This window comes from Pseudorca crassidens, chromosome 20, assembly GCF_039906515.1.
Source record: "Pseudorca crassidens isolate mPseCra1 chromosome 20, mPseCra1.hap1, whole genome shotgun sequence".
NCBI classification, from domain to species: domain Eukaryota; kingdom Metazoa; phylum Chordata; class Mammalia; order Artiodactyla; family Delphinidae; genus Pseudorca; species Pseudorca crassidens.
In genome coordinates this window covers 36,038,246-36,055,563 of record NC_090315.1, presented here as the reverse complement: position 1 = coordinate 36,055,563, position 17,318 = coordinate 36,038,246, and the positions used below count along the sequence as shown (strand labels likewise).

Below are 17,318 nucleotides of genomic sequence, written 5' to 3'. Positions count from 1 at the left end.
ACGGAAGAACTCTGAGAACCATTCTGACGACAAGAAACACTTGGTGTCATGAGCAGAACATGGTGACTGAGGACGGCATGCACGGGTTCCTTGGGCTCTTGTGCATTGTCTGAGGTGAGGGTAGGCCTGGTGGTGGGGCTGATGGAGGAGCACGCCTGGGCTTTGAATTCCAGCTCCACCACTTGGCAGCTGTGTGACCTTGGGTGGGATTCTCAATGTCTCTGAGTATCAGTTTCTGAATCTGTAAAATGGGAATGATGATAGTGCCCACCTCACGGGGTGACTGTGTGAATGAACTGAGTGACATGCTGGGGCAGTTACTATGTAAAAGGATGAGCTGTCACCAATTAGAGGAAATTCCAGTAGAGTTTAGTAGGAGGGGCAAAATCAGGGTAGGCTTTCACGGAACACCTGCTTTTTGCTGTCAGCAGCATTTTACAGCTACAGAGTTAAGGCTAGGGTTGAATTCCACGCGTCAAAAGATGACCCTGGGCTTCCCTGGTGGCGCAGTGGTTGAGAGTCCGCCTGCCGAGGCAGGGGACGCGGGTTCGTGCCCCGGTCTGGGAGGATCCCACCTGCCGCGGAGCGGCTGGGCCCGTGAGCCATGGCCGCCGAGCCTGCGCGTCCGGAGCCTGTGCTCTGCAACGGGAGAGGCCGCGGCAGTGAGAGGCCCGTGTACTGCAAAAAAAAAAAAAAAGAAAGAAAAAAGAAAGATGACCCTTTTCTGAGACCCAGCTCTGTGGGAAAGCCGGAGGCCCTGGATTGCGGATTGTGGAGAAAACTGACCGGCATGGCCACCTTCTCTTGCTGGGCCGTCTTACGCGTCGCCGGCTGAAGAGCGGGGCTGGGCAGCTGGCTCCTGCCTCTTTACGGCACGGACCCAAAAAATAGGGATGTTTCCCATGTCTTGGAAGTTTTGTCAGTGGAAAGGAATAGAGGCAGGGACTCTGACGCTGGGGGAAAATCACCACCTTGGGGAGGAGAGGAAAAGCCCATGCGTTTGGCTGTTCTGTGTTCACAGCTGCCCATGGTGTCTGCTGCGGCTCTCTCTGGGGATGGAAGTGATGAGACGGACGCTCTTGGTGCTGTTCTACGTCTCCCATGCTTCTGCCAGTGAGTGTGCTTCTCTCTTCCTTCCCAACTTTAGCTGATTGTGTGACATGGCAGGGGGAATCATCCCAGAAGAGAAAATGGTACTTAATGTCCAGAGAGGGACTCAGGGGGTAGGTGATTCATGGCATTTTGCTCTGGGCAGCTTGCGTTGGTGGTGGGAACCAGGGACAGAGTGGGACGTGTGGCGTGGATGTAGGAAACTGCGGCTTCAGCAGCCTGATGTCAGGCCTAGTCCTTGGTGAGAGTACGGTTAGGGAGACAAGCCTTAGGCTATGGAGAGGTCCCTGCGCAGAGCGGGTTGGCGTGAGGCCTGCCTCCCCACTCACAGCCCTGCCCTGCTCTTCCGGAGGCACGTTCCCTGCGCTCCGTCAGGTGGCAGACATCCTTCCTGAGCCGGGTGGGGGCCCGAGGTGCGTCTTATGCACTTGGCAACCGGGCCTTCCCTGTGTTTCTACTTCAGTATTGTTCCGATGAAACCCTTTATCCTTAAACCTTATTGTTACCTCTAAACTGACCCCCAGTTGCAGGGCCCGGCCCGGGAATAGGGAGGTGTCTGAGAGGCTGCCTGGCCTCAGTTGGCAGAAGTGGCAGCTGCAGTCCCCTCCCCGACCCCCAGGTTGCCCAGGACTAAAATTCCGGCCTGGAAAGGGGAGACGGAGTGGGGCACCTGATTAAAGCAGGCTCTGCCCCACCTTCTGCCACCCCAGCTGGCTCTCTCCTGTCTTCCTGGAGTTAGATGGGGGACAGGAGAGGCTTTCCGTGCACGCACACACACACATACACACGCCAAGAGGACCGTCCCACCTTCCAGGCCTCCTCCATCTCCTTGCAGCCCAAGGAGACAAAACACAGACAGGGCCTCTCTCCTCTCTTAAAAAGCCTCAGGCAAGGGGCCCAGGGCAACCATTTCATCTCTGAGGCAGATTTCCTCATTATATCCTGGCTGTTCAAGAGTTTTATAAGGACGAATGAATCAGCCAGCTAGAGCTTTGAAAAAGCAAAAGTCATCACAAACCTGTAGGTTCTTCGTGCGTTAGGAAGAGTTGGTTAGTGCCTCGTTCACTACAGATTGCCAATGTCCTGTGGAAAAAAAACGGAATTCTTGTCTCTGGTGATCCTGAAGCACTTGGTGACCTTACAGACATCATCTTGCTAACAACCAGCTCTTGTCACTGTTTCAGCAAAGACTCCAAGTGTCAACTCATAGAGATGTTTGATCACATGACGCCCTAGAATGGAGGTCTGCTGTGGTCTTTTAATGACTATACTGAATGTTCAGTCAACTTCAGCGTCATGGTTTGGAAACTCTCTGTCATTGATGTTCACCTCAGAGGTCACCTCCTGGGGGAAGCCCTCCCAGACTTCATGTTCTGGGCAGAATCCATGCCCCCTCCTCTGTATACTCCGGGCACTGTCCCTTGTGTCACAAGTCTCTCTGAATGCTACCACTCTCCAATGTGTCTGTCTCCCTTGTGCACTGTGACCTCCCCTGGGGCGGGGACAGGATCCCGAAATCCTTCCCTGCCAGCCCAGCCCCTAACTCAGCAGGGCTGCGTGTGCGGTTGGATGAATGGCTGAAAAAGAAGCCACCAATGACCTGACTTTTTCAGCTGGTGCTACCCACCATGTGACACACAGAACCCAGGGCCACCGATTTAGAAAAAAAGCACTGGGTACTCATGCAGTGGCTACCAGAGCAGTGGTTTACATGGGGAAAAGATGGAATTGTCCCCTGGGGTTAGCATTATCAGTCATGGGGACACAACTCTCCTCTTGTGAGAGGCGTGTGTTACCCCACCTCTCATAAAAGGAAACTGAGGCCCAGACAGAGGAGTGGCTCTCCCCAGGTCTCAACACATAGGGGCCAACTGCACTTGGGACACTGTGTCCAGGGACTTCCTGAAACACTAGTGGTTCTCAACCCCAAGTACACATTCGAATATACCCTGGGGAGCTTTTGGAAAACATTAATGCCCAGGCCTCATCTCCAGGGGTCTGGGAGGGGCCGGGCAGCAGGCGGATGAAATGTTCAGTCAGCTTGAGAATCCCTATACTCCACTCTGCATAGGCGAGGATGAGATGGGCACCCCTGGTCCACTAAGGAGGCCAGGCACGGGGACTCATCGGGACAGGGCACATGGACTAGGGAGGGAGACCCACCAAGGGCCTTTTATGGGGAAGAAGACCCACTAGGAAAATAAATGTGGGTGGTAGAGTTAGTGGTGACCAGGACAGAGAGCCAGAAAAAGTGGGGAACCAGCGGAAGTGCGAGCGGGTCCTGGGGTCTGGTGCGGTGGCGGCAGCCCCAGGCCTCCAGCTCTTTGCCCCAGCAGTGAGGCCCCTGCACAACCCCCTGCAGCTTGCGGCATCCAGAAAAGCAACACCGTGGAAACTTCCGAGGAGGGTTTGGTCGAAGACGAGGAGTTCCCATGGGTGGTGTCGCTGCAGGATGTCCAGTACACCCACCTGGCTTTCGGCAGCATCCTCAGTGAGTTCTGGATCCTCAGCATCGCATCCGCCTTTCAAAACAGGCCAGTACCCCTCCTTTGGAGTCTACACAGCCCACCGAGGCGGAGTGGGGGGGCTCTGTTTCCTGCTCAGCTTGGGGAGGCCTGGAAGGTGGATGCCCAGTGACAGGGCAACAGGGCTTTTTACCAGCGCAGTGCTCACTGTGAGTTTGGGGCTCCTGAAGTCACCAGTTGCCAAGGTTGGCGCAGTCTGTGTCTCCTCTGCTGTGAGGACTGCCAGCTGCACAACTGCAAAGTGAAACGATTGTTTCTCCATCTTCTACAGGAAGGATATTTGTTCCCATTTTATTACAATCACAAAGGCACTGACTTTTATTTTTAGACACTTTAAAAAAAATTTTTTTAAAACATCTTTATTGGAGAGGCACTGACTCTTGATACTAGAGGTTCCTATTGCTTATCTTGTTTAACTGAATTGATAGGAGCCCTTACCTTAACACACTTACCTCAGGCCTTAACAATGTGACTGCCACAAACACATGCACGTAGAGAAAAGACTTGAAGGAAATCCGCAAACACTTGAAGAGTGCCCATCTCTGGGTGCTCAGAATGCATGTGATTTGTTTTCTTCTTTGAACTTCTCTGTATTCTCCAAATTTTTTACAGTAAATGGGCATTTTCTTAAACCAGAAAAAGAAAAAAAGCCTATACATGCTATTAAAGGAATAACTTTTTTTGATAAAACGTCTCACTTTCTGACCCAATGATTTCACTTTTGGGTATCAACATTAAGGAAATAATTTCAACCACTGGAAAAGTTTTATGCACAAGTTGTTCATAGGATGATTAATTACACACAAAACACTGGAAGTGTAATGTCTGATTATCATGGATAAGTAAATTATGATATAGTTACTATTTTATAGTTTATAATATATTATATATGATACACAGTATATAACTTCTATATACAATTACATATAGATCCATCTATTCAATATATTATATAGATATATATTGTATGTGATATATACTATATATAGTATATATTATACAGTATATAATATATATAGTATACATACTATATATATTACAATTATAATTTATAAATATATAGTATATTATATAATTTATAGTATATATACTATATATTATATACTATTTATACATTATATATTATATATACACATATAGAGTGTGGGGAGAGAGAATATAATTACTATAACTGGCCAAATACATTATAGTGTAAACCCTTGATGAGATATTGTACAATTGCTGAATTTTTTAACATATGATTTGTATTTTTTAATTAAAAATACATGTATTTAAATGAAAATACATGTAATACTGTGATGTTCATGAGGAATCAAAGGGTGTATAATGAAAATCAGCTCCTCCCCTTCCCTGCCCTTCAGTCATCATTTCCCTCCCTTGAGCCATTTCTGTCACCAGTTTCTTGGGTGTTCTTCCTGAAACACTCCATGCACTCATGGATATCTACATACCTATAGGTCTATCTATATTGACTCATATCTATTGACAGAGAGAGAATTTTCTTTCTCCCCTGTATTAATCTGCTGGGGCTGCCACAATGAAATACTACAGACAGGGTGGCTTAGACAATAGAAATTTATTTCTTACCGTTTCAGAGGCCTGGAAGTCCAAGATCAAGGTGTCAGCAGGGTTGGTTTCTCCCAAGGACACTCCTTGGCGTGTGGACGGCCACCTTCTCCTTGTGTTCTCCTATGGCCTTTCCTCTGTGTGCACACATTCTTGCTGTCTCTTCTTCTTATAAGGACACCAGTCCTGTTGGATTAGGGCCCCACCCTATGGACTCATTTAACCTTAATTACCTCCTTTAAGGCCCTATCTCCCAACACATTCACACTGGGGGTTAGGGCTTCACCTATGAATATGGGGGGACACAATTCAATCCATAACACCCACCAACACAATTAGTAACACACCATATACATTATTCCACTCTTAGCTTTTTTCACTCTGTCATGAATGTTGGGTGATCCTTTCTTATCGATACATAGAAAGTTACCTCATTATATGCATCAGTTAGCTGCCCAGTATCCCATATGGATGTACCATAACTACACGGTCCTCTAATAATGGAAATTTGGGTTGTTTCCAATCTTTCACTAGTAGCAAAAAATGCTGCAGTAGATATACTTGGACACACATTATTTCACATACATGGAAGTATACTGTTGCACGAATAACCTAAGAGTGGAAAAACTGGACTAAATCTTGATAGCTGTTGCCAACCAGCCCTCCAGAGAGGTTCCGTTGTCTATGTAGTGTTTTCATTATTGCTATTTTCTATCTGGTCTGCTGTTTTGGTTTTGATTTCCTCTCTGACTCTGGGTTTTATTAAAGACCATTTAAAAATATCCAGGTAATAGGGTGTTTTGTTTTGTATTTTAACATGATTTAAGTTTGAGTTAGACTGCATGGTGATCTATTAAGGAATTTGCTGATGTTATCTTTGGGGTCTACTATGTGGTCTGTATGAATATTTTCCACAGGTAAATTAAAGAGCTCATTTTCTGTCCTTGGAGTACAATTTAATATATAAAATTAGGGCAGGGAGTCTACTTGATCTATCCTAGGCTGACTGAGGTGAATTACAAATTTCTGGCTTTTCCTCCTCCTATTTCCTGGAATTTAATTCATGAACATTGTATCACTTGCTGCAGATATTTATAAGTGAACTCTTCACTGCAGACTGAATTCCTTATCATCATGAAAGGCCTTTCTTTGTCTTGTTGCATGCTCTTCTGCTCTGGTGTTCAGAATGAAGCTCCTGCTTTTTGTTTTTATTTTGGACTCTTCTTTTTTTATTGCTTGCTGTTTTTCTCTTCATTATATGGCTTTGTTTTGTATGTCTCTTCTGACAAATTTGGAAAGTTTGAAGTTGTGTTCTCCTGGTCATCTTAGAATTATAATTTCATGGAAGACACACAAATCTTGTTTCTCTCTGGATAGTCCTCTATAGATTCTACTGTGGCTGATGCCAGAATTCCTGTCTTTTCACTTCTTCCCTCATTCTTCATGACCACACAATTTTAATAGCTTATTTATGTACTTTAATGTTTACCTTGATTCATATATATATATATATTTGTACACCCCTGTTATTTCATATATTAGCTATAAATAAATAATAGTTTAGACTTCCATAAAAGATGAGAAAATTGGTGTATATACCTACCTCTGCTGGTTTACATCACTACTCCTATCTATAACTTTAAAAGTTTCTCTTTTGTTTTAATTTTAGACCCATATTATAACGAATTCCACACTTACTGACCATCACTTTGCTGGATTTTTTCCATTCAACACTAGAATTGGTTAAAATTTGTCTTCAAGTAGTTTTTTTTTTTTTTGGCCACGTTGCACAGCATGTGGGATCTTAGTTCCCTGACCAGGAATTGAACGTGTGCCCCCTGCAGTGGAAGTGCAGAGTCCTAACTACTGGACTGCCAGGGAAGTCCCTCCAAGTAGTTTCTTAAAGGGCTCCCAAGAACCATATTTCCTCGAGTTTTACATATTCAGAAATGTTGTGCTGCCCTGCTTCCGTTTGAAGACTTAACAGGCATTCTCACCCCCACCGCACCTCAGCTTCTGGTATTAAATCTTGCTGTGGAGAAGTCTGAAGCCATTCTGATTTTTTCCTCTGTAGGTGGGAGATCACACATCCCAGTATTCCCCGGGAGAGGCCTGGTTTACACCTGTTATCCTATTGTTAGCATCCCCTTTCACTCCCACAAGTCCCCCAGCTTAGACAATAAATCAGAGGACAAACTTAAGATGACTTAATCTGTTTTGTGTGGATGCCCAAGGATTCCTTCTTTGTCACTGAAGTCCAGCAACTTTACTAGCCATGCTGGATCTCTCCCATTTGCCCCTCCAGACCCACTCTCTACTCTTTTCCATTCTGCTGGGTGCCAGGAGGCTGACCTGTGTGGGTTACACCAATGGGCGCTCTTGCCTTCTGGGCTCCAGTTGGGTTTGGCCAAAGGGAGCACTGGGAAGAGATCAGAGGGAGGAAGGAAGTGAGGTCAGGTATTCCCCTGACAGGTACTGCAGACTGGATGCCTCCTCCAGCCAAGGGACCCACTCCCCATGGCTCTGTCTGACCACTCCCTCCCACCAACACCCTGTTGTTACCTCAGCAGAAGGCTGCATATGCCACCCGGAACCCAGCATACTGCACTAGTCTCTGTGATTTCCCTACGTCCTGCGAGACCTTTGTAAAGAGTCCCTTTATTAAACTTTCCTCAGTTTACCTTATTTGAGTGTGCCATCTGTTTCCAGCTGGGAGCTGACAAGGGTATGTCTCAGTGTTGAGCATTCTGTATTGAGTTTTCCCTAGGATATGGAGTACGCTTCCACACTGTAGACACAAGTCTTATTTCTGGAAAACTTTCTTGGCTTCTCAAGATTACCTTGCTCTCTCTCCAGGAAGGACGCTGTTGCTATAGTTGGTATAGCTAAGATGGATGCAAAACTGATCGCTCACAAAGAATATCCAGTGAACACCATCATCGTCCATGAGGACTTTGATAATAAAACAATGAAAAATAACATAGCCCTCCTGAAGACAGACACGGCGATGCAGTTCAACAACCTGGTCCAGCCCATCTGCTTCCTCGGCAGAAAGTTGCATATGCTACCAGCCTTGCAGAACTGCTGGGTGGCAGGATGGAATCCCACATCTGCAGTTAATGCCTTTCTTCTCCTAGAGGAGGCTGTGTGTGTGCTAGCAGTGGGGGTGACTGGGATGAACCATTCTAGGGCTTAGCTCAATAACTCAGGTGGCCTGAGGTTCTAGAGTTGGGCTGGAACCCTCAGTTAATCCGTCAAGATTCCCAGCGCTTGCCCTCTTGAGGCCATTCTTACGTCTGGTCCTTTTTCTTCTATTCCTACACCGAAATTGGAAGTACTTGGGCAGCAAGCAGCCTGAAATGAGTGCAAGGTTACCGAAGGGCCAGGGGACATTATTCCCTGAACCAGAGCTGACAGTCCTCTTGTATGAGCCATCCTTGTTTTCTTTTATTTTTGGGAAACAAACAAGGAAATGCATTCATTCTCTGTAGATGTAGATGTGAACATTTTCTCTGCCTATTTTCACATTCAAGTTCAAAGCAAAGGTAGTTTTCAGTAAAAACTGAGACACAGGTTCGGATTTCTGTGAGGAAAAGGGGGTTTATCAGAACATTTCCTACTCACTCCCATCTGGATATGTGAGCTGTAGTTGCGTTGACTCGGGGGACGTCTTCTTGTGAATAATTCTCGGGCTCTCTGTTGTCCAGACAGGAAATCACATGACAATGAGTATCCTGAGGAAAATCTCCGTGAAGGACATCGACTTGTGTCCCTTAAACAAAATCGAGAAAACAGGATGTGGCAATCACATAGAGATGGAAACTGATGCCGTCTGCTTGGTAAGAACGTGGTGGAACAGAAGCTACAGGCTGAGAGTAAGCAGTGGTCACTTCATGGGGAGCCTCAGGACTCCCCCTCGCTGGATTGTGAGCTCTGTGAGGGCAGGGACTGTCACCTGGGATTCATGGACGTCTCCAGGGCGAACAGCACTTGGCAGGTAGCAAGTGCTCAATAACAATCTGCCGAATGGATTAACCAGTCACTGTTTTCAGTGTGACATGACAAAGCATGGCTAAGTCACATGTTTTTTCATTAGCTAAAAGTTTGAAAGAGTGAGTCCAAACCACATGTGCAGATACACGCTGAGCACGCCTACAGCGTGGGCTCGCTGTATTCGGCTTCTTTGGAACCCAGCCTGATGCTATTGTTCATCAATTACTGGGTTTCTTTTTCCCTGTAAGAAGCCCTGCCCTCTAGCTGAATGTGGGCTGTCCAGGTGTGGCTGTCCTACTGCCTCAGGAAACTGTGCAGAATTCACAAACACCTGTCCAGGCCCCCTCATATCTGTATCTGGAAAAAGTGTGGCTTACCAGGGCCACAGAGTTAATAAATCTTAAAGGCGAGAACTCAGGTCTGCCAGATTTCCAGGCAGAGTTTCCCTCCTCTACTCTAAAATTGTCCAAGACACTGATCAACCACTTTTCTCGAAGTAACCTTCAGGATTCCCTGATGGGGAAATTTTTTTTCCAGAGGATCTAGGGAAAGTTTTTTAGAGAAAAAGGAAAAAATACATATGTGCGGACAATTCTTTCTCAAAGTCATTTTATTGCAAAAGCATGAGGGACTGCCTTTCATCAGGAAATAAGTTTGCCCTTCTAAAGTTGGCTCAACATTTATCAAGTGCCTACATTGTCCTGGGCTCTCTTCCAGGCGGAGGATTGTAGAAGCTTCTTAAATTAGAGAATGTGTTAAAATACAGTAGAAGACGTAGCTACTTAACAAAATCCTGCCATCAGCCACTCCATCAACCTAGTACCACACTTCATCAAATCCAGGATGCTGTCAGGTGCAGAATGCACCATTATTTTATGTAACACTGAGAAAGTAAAAACGCTGCCACTGAAACTCTGGAATCTACTGATTAAAAGACACATCCCATTTCAAAGATGCTAACTTTTAAGAGCATCTTAAATTCACTGGAATATGGTAAGCTGCTTACCCTCTAAATGATCACCTCTTTAAACCACCCACAAAGGTCAGATTGGTTTTTAACTGTAGCACACCTGTAGACAGTCCTTTGTTTTTTAAGAGAATTGTGCTTGCAAAAAAAAAAAAAAAAGTTGCCTTGTCTACCTAGGATCCTTCCTAGGAAATGTGTTCTAGTGTCCAGAGGTCCTCAAAGCCACACTTCTCACATGTAGAATAAGTTACCCAGGTTCAGTGTCTGCCCTAACGGGTCCTCAGAAACCCAGCAAAAGTAGAATAGCTCTGAACTCACCCCTCCTTTGTTCCCACAACTGTTAGGGCTTTTGCTGGATGTCAAGGTTGAGGATCACGCAATGAAAGGGGGTCGCTCCCCTGGGAGATGAGGTGGGGCTGGAGCGCCTGGTGCTTTTTGTCTCCGTTGCTTGAGCTTCAGAAGTCTCGGCCTTACACGTCACGGGGAATAGAAACAGCAGCTTATTCTACACCCGAGTGGAACAGCAACTTGCAAAACCACACAATAGCCAGGGATGTTGACCGCACAGTCATTTGTCAAAACTATTTGTCCTGAATGGCATTCTTTTTCTTCCTCAAGCTGTAAAAGCACAGTTAAAGCAAATTGGGAGTGGGACTGGTGAACGGCGGGGAGACCACTCCATCCTTGGCCAGAGAGCCTCTGGGCCCCAGGAAGACACAATGAGGGGCAGATGAGAGCCAGTTCACCAGTCCTAGGAGGACCAGCCAGAGCTCAGGGATGAAATCTCCGCCCTCTGCTGTTTGGCAGCATGGGATGCAAACAGTAGAATGTGAGAAACTGAAAAAATCAAAGAGTTCCACACTCAAGCACCCCCTTCCATCTAATGAGAAGCACAGAGCGAAGTCTGGAATGTCATCCTCGTGTGTGTGCAGCTGTGGGACAACCAGGGCATTATGGCAGCCTTGCAGAGCATGCCTCCCATGGCCCTGCTTGCAGAAGTGTTCTTTGCTTCTCCCATTTGCCTGCATTTCTGTTCTGGTGTGGCCTCCTCAGAAAAAGGAGGGTTTAGTGAAAGAGGCTGCATGTGTGTAGGAACCCAAGAAAGCTCCAACATCCAGGCCTGGGAATGGGCAGGGGCTGAGGTGACCACTGTTTTGCCTGTTGAATTCTCACTGTTGAGTCTGTTCAGATTGTTTCCCATTGTCAGCTGCAAGCCCCCTCCCTCCGTGCCTCAGTCCACACAGTGAGAGCAAACTGTGATCACCCAGCCTGTCTCGCCTGGCAGGTCACATAGGTCAAAGGTGGCTGGCCAGCCTTTGATGATAAACTCCCTCTTGGATCAAGATGGACCACAGGCTGGTGCTGGGGGGCAGGTATTCCTTTAAGAGGAGGCCTGGGGGCGGGGGGTAGGGTGGAGGACAGGTAAGGTAAATTACACCTAGTAGCTGTCCTGTTGCTTTTCCCACATTTCTCAGTTTTTCACATTAAAAATGATGGCCTTTTCTGCACAGCAGGGTAATAGCAGCTAATTGTTAACTGAGTGCATCCCGTATGTCAGGCACTGTGCCAGGAGCTCTGCCGGTGTTACAGGCACTAACCGTGTCCCCACTTTAGCTCAGAGAATTAGCTAACCTGTTAGGGTCACATGTCCAGCCAAGTGTGCTGGGCTTCTACCCACTCACCTGAAGGGAGATAAGGTCTGTGTGGCAGAACTCCCGGGGCCCAGAGGACTGCTCCTGAGAGGTGCACTGGCAGGCAGCTGCCAGGTTGGAAAAGCTGTGAACCCAGCCCGGCAGCGTGTGCTTCCTGCAAGTCTGACTGACCCTAGCAGGACTGTGGGTAGGTGCAAGCAGCTTAAACGAAGGATGGAAACAAAATAGGGAAGAGAAGGAAAAACGGGAGCATTCCAGGCCAGAAAGGAACAAAATAACATTTGAGGAGTGAGAAACCAAAAGAGAGGGAGGATTTATTCAAAGTACTGGAAAGGGGAAAGAAAATGAAATGGGATCCAGGAAGCTACAGGCAAACTGCAGGAGCCTACAGATAATTTGTATAATGAAAGGAAAGGTCATCTTGTTGGAATTTGTGGTGGAGGTGGCCTAGATTGGAAATATTATCCTATAACTTACCCCATTTCCAGTGAGAACCAGTGTAAAACTTTTCTAGAAGATAGTAAATTGCACAGGGACATATTAAAAAAGAAAACAAGTTTTTCTAAGACCTGAAGCTTTCTGTCCTTTGTCACAGGGGGACCCAGGAAACCCAATGATGTGTGAGCTGAAGGAATTGAATCTGTGGGTGCTGAGAGGAATCCTGTCTCAAGGTGGTGAGAAATGCCCTGGCCTGTTCCTGTACATCAAGGTGGAAGACTACAGCAACTGGATCACATCCAAGACCAAGAAGACCAGCCCTCCCCTGTCTTCCTTCCACCACTGGAAAAACCTGATTCCTTTCCCCAGCCACTCATCATGTGATGCTGTGACACAGAAAAAACATGCTGGGCTGAGCCAGGTTGGACAGTCCCAACCACACTTCCAAGGACAAAAAAGGGCCACCATGCATTCATGGTCACAAATGGCAAATGGCACTCCAGTGAGTCTAGACTTTAGGGAAAAGGATCTGAGGGAGTCAGACAAGTCTGAGGTGGTCATCCAACCCACGTACTATGATGACAACGGTGGGGAGGGTGGGGAGGGCAGGTCTCTATTGGGCCAGAACAGGTTACATCAGCCCCAAGAAATTGTCTTATTTTTCTTTGTGCTTGTTTTCTTTGGTAATGGTATCTTAGTCTAGGAGCTAACCTTCCAAATGGAAGAGTAAGCTCAGAATGCTGCGTGCCAGGCATTCACCACGCTGCTTTGGTGTCTCTTTTTGAGAGTTGCACAGCTGGGCTGCCACGGACAGGCCCACAGTACAGACTGGGGGGGGGGGGTCTCCCTCCTCTGTCCCACTCTCACATGCAGGAAGGTCATTTTCATGTGTGCTTGTGAACTAAACGTGGGCTAACAAGTGTCAAACCATTAGAGTGCCCTGTGGTTCTTTCAGTGTTTATGGTTCCCGGAGTCAGGCTGTGAAAACACTCCCCGGGGACCGATGTGGCCTGGGAGGTGACCAGCAGCAGCCTGGCTGGAGAATTGGGGACACCAGCCAGCACAGGGAACAGTGAGAGGACCCCATGACTAGAGAGGAGCTGATTACTTTAATGGATCACTTTTTGGTCGGCAGCCGTCGCCTCCCTCTGGCTATTTCCCAGGGGGCAAATTGCCTGCAACTGCTCATTGGTGATTTTCATTTTATTCCAAGCCTTGCGGTAGCCTTTTAAGGACATCTGCAAAAGGGAGAAAGGGGGAGGAGGAAGAAGGTCATTTGGGACAAACGGATTGTGCCTATTCTACCGCATCTAGCCCTGTGATGGTATGGATGACCTCGTATATGGGGCAGTGTCTGCATGCGTGCGGCAGACGCAGGCCACCTTGGGGCATCCAGAAGACTCTTCTAGAGCTTGTCTCTGTTCCATAAAGTGAGAAGTTGCAGGTTCCTTCTGTACTTCTTTGCTACTTCTTAGCCCCAGATGTGATGGGCCCAAGTATGGATCCTAATTTACTTTCCTGCTGCCAAGTGACCACTGGAAGGGCAGGTAAACGCACTGTGGAAAATGGAGCTGGGGTCTAGATGTGAGAATGCCAAGTTTCCCAAGTGACCTGACTGGGTTTTTAAGCTACCCTAAGGATGTCTTAAGTGCCCTCAGTGTGCAACCTGGTCTGTGGCAGTCTTGGTGCTTTCCTTTTTTTTTGATGCCAGCCTATCATTTGCACTTTTCCTTTTTCTCTTCCATGGCTTACAAGGGGCAAGGGTGCTTCTGTGCACACTGTACCATATGAAAAGGCTATGGGGTTAGTCAACATCAAAAACCCATGGCAAATATGTAAATGCATGGAATCGGGTTCTGAGTGATATTAAAATCCATTATTGGGCTTCCCTGGTGGCGCAGTGGTTGAGAATCTGCCTGCTCATGCAGGGGACACGGGTTCGAGCCCTGGTCTGGGAGGATCCCACATGCCATGGAGCAACTAAGGCCCATGACCCACAACTACTGAGCCTGCGCGTCCGGAGCCTGTGCTCCGCAACAAGAGAGGCCGCGATAGTGAGAGGCCCGTGCACCGCGATGAAGAGTGGCCCCTGCTTGCCACAACTAGAGAAAGCCCTCGCACAGAAACCAAGACCCAACACAGCAAAAATAAATTAATTAATTAATAAACTCCTACCCCCAACATCTTAAAAAAAATCCATTATTATCTCAATTTTTAAAAACTGGCTTCTCCGTGTATAAAATAGCAATCACTAAATTATCAATGGTTGGGAGAGGGATTCAGAAGCTTCCAGAGATCAATAAGAAAACAAGCAACTAAAAACACACCATTACTAGAAGCCGTCTTTATTTTGGTGTAAGAGTCGAAGCAACGGCTGAGATTTCTCACAGGTATTACGTGTCTAAAATCCTGTATTCTTACCTCAGCAAACAAAATCCTAAACAAAAATGTGAGGGCCATAAGATATCGTGGGTCTTGGGACTTCCTGTAACTCACCTCTGCAATCTCCACTTTCCTCTCCCACATCCCGATGGCCTTCTCCAGGTCACTGTTTCGGATCTTCTCCCGGACGTACATCATCACCTGTGGCACTCGGAACTCAGACAGCTGCTTCCGGAGCTGTTTGTTCAGAGCCATGGCCTTGGCCTGGTCCTGGGTTGGGAAGGACCAATTAAACGTGGGGCTCCCTGGCAGTTCTAGCCTCCTGGGACTTACTGGCCCTGGCATCTCTCCCCAGTTTCAATGTAGTTCTAAAAATAATGTTTACATTTTCAAAGGAGTGGGTGAAATCACAAGATTCTTTTTCTTTACAGATCGTGACATTTTCGTCCAGTTTAGAAACATTAAGTAAAGTCTAAAACAGTCTTTTACCCTCCCTTCCTTCCTTTCTTCCTTCCTCCCTTCCTTCCTCTATTAAGGAATATGCTTTACTTTTGATTGTTTAGGGGCTTTTTTTGCTTTGGAAAAATTATATATTTAAGTATACTTTGATTAGATCAATTTCAATTCATTTTCCTGCCTTTTTTTTTTTTGGCAGAATACACATAACATAAATTTTCCCATTTTAACCGTTTTTAAGTGTACAGTTCTGTGGCATTCACAGAACAATTCACATTGTTTTGCAACCTTTATCACCAGCCATCTCCAGAATTTTTTCATCTGCCCCAACTGAACCTCTGTACCCATTAAACACTAACTCCCCAAACCCCCTCCCCATAGGCCCTGGCAACTACCATTCTATTTTCTGTCTCCATGAATGTGACTACTCTAGGTACCTCATATAAGTGGAATCATACAATATTTGTCCTTTTGTGACTGGCTAATTTCACTTAGCATAAATGTCTTCAGGGTTCATCCATGTTGTAGCATGTCAAAATTTCTTTCCTTTTTAAGGATGAATAATATTCATCCTTAAAATAATACAAATAAAACAATATATTCTATTATATGCATATACAACTCACTTTGGTTATTCACTCATCTGGCGCTGGACACTTGAGTTGCTTCTACATTTTGGCTGTTGTAAATAATGCTGCTACGAACACGGGTATACAAATACCTGTTGTTCAAGTTCATGCTTTCAATTATTGTGGGTATGCACCTGGAAGACAACTTGCTGGATCATATGACTATTCAATTGTTTGAGGACTCTGTCTTTTTACATTTCATTTTCAAAAATCATTATACAGTAAAATTAACTAGTCTTTTTCTTCTGAGTGGCTTTTTGAATTAGCATTGTCCTTTTAACAATTGTTTTGAATAGGCAATACATTCAATTCAAATGGTATAGAAGTACACAGTGACAAGCTCCCAACCCACCCCTGTCCCCAGCCACACAGGTCCCCTTCCAAGAAGCATACACTATTTTTAGGTTTCATGCATCCTTCTAGAAATCTATATCCATACAAACATATATGTTTACCTTTCTGACCCAAAGAGTAGCCAATTCTATTCACTTTCATTCATCCAACTTTTTCTTTCCACTCAATACATATTGAAGATTCTTCTGTATCAACACATAAAGAATTTATTCATTCTTTTTAACAGCTTCATAATTTTCCATTGTATGGATGTACTATACTTTAACAGGTCCCCACCAACAGTCACTGAGCTTCTCCATCTCTTGCTATTACAACAAGCAGTGCTGTGCTTACAAATGTTCTGGGTATACATCATTTTGTAAAAATGCAAGTACAATATATCAGTAGGATAAGCTACTGAAAGTGAAATTGCTTATTCTAAGGCAGTGGTTCTCAACCAGAAGCTATTTTGCCCCCAGGAGACATCTGGCAATGTCTGGAGACATTTTTGTGTGTCACAATTAGGGGAGTGCTACTGGCATAGGGTAGGTGGAGGCCAGGGATGCTGCTAAACACCCTGCAAAGCACAGGATGGCCCCCACAACGAAGAATTATCTGACCCGAAACGTCAGTAGGGTCTAGGTTGAGAAACCCTGCCCTAAGCATATGTGTATGTACGGTAAATGGTGCTAACTTGCCTTCTCTTATAATGATGAAGCCCATTATACTTCTGCAGCAATGTTTGAGACTGCCTGTTTTCTCCAGTCTCGCAACACAATCTTACTTTTTCATCTTTGTCAATCTAACAGAGGGAAAATGGTACCTCATTATAGCTTTTATTTTCTGTTCCTTATGAGCAAAGAGGAACATTTTTCATATGTTTGAGATTTTTTAGCTTTTCTGTTTAAATCTTTGGCCCAGTTTTTTCCTATTTTTTGTTAGATTTTTCTTGTTAATTTATAAGACATTTATCTTTTAAGAAAATTAGCTCCTTCTGATATTAAATACAATATTTTTCCAGTTACTTATCTTTGGGCTTCGCTTATGATGGTTTTTGCCATGCAGAAAATTTTTTATTTTTATATAGCTGACTTTATTGATTTCATGGTTTATAGCTTTCACATTTTAAAAGTCTTCCATATTCCAAGATTACAATAAAAATGTTCCCACTATATAAGTTCAGGACTTTAATGGTTTTATTGTTAACATTTAAATCTCTGATACGCCTGGATTAATTTTGCTATTACATATAGTTCCAAATTAATTT

At 45.4% G+C, this 17,318-nt stretch overlaps 2 protein-coding genes across 7 annotated transcripts in view; one reads left to right on the top strand and one right to left on the bottom strand.

Annotated features, from left to right (window-relative positions):
• Positions 1 to 1,027: 1,027 nt before the first annotated feature.
• PRSS54 (serine protease 54) lies at positions 1,028 to 13,006 on the top strand. The gene is given in 6 exon segments (XM_067718080.1): positions 1,028 to 1,063; positions 1,065 to 1,113; positions 3,473 to 3,644; positions 8,058 to 8,316; positions 8,909 to 9,040; positions 12,409 to 13,006. Coding segments are annotated over 6 exon segments (1,194 nt in total). The 3' UTR covers positions 12,955 to 13,006.
• Positions 4,824 to 17,318, bottom strand: part of CFAP263 (cilia and flagella associated protein 263) — a 38,707-nt gene continuing 26,212 nt past the window's right edge. For 3 of the 6 annotated variants that reach the window (XM_067718074.1, XM_067718079.1, XM_067718078.1), the window contains one exon: positions 13,500 to 14,903. In XM_067718074.1, coding sequence (XP_067574175.1) covers positions 14,511 to 14,903 — 393 coding nt within the window. In that variant the 3' untranslated portion in view covers positions 13,500 to 14,510. The other 3 variants (XM_067718077.1, XM_067718075.1, XM_067718076.1) reach the window with 3 other exon arrangements.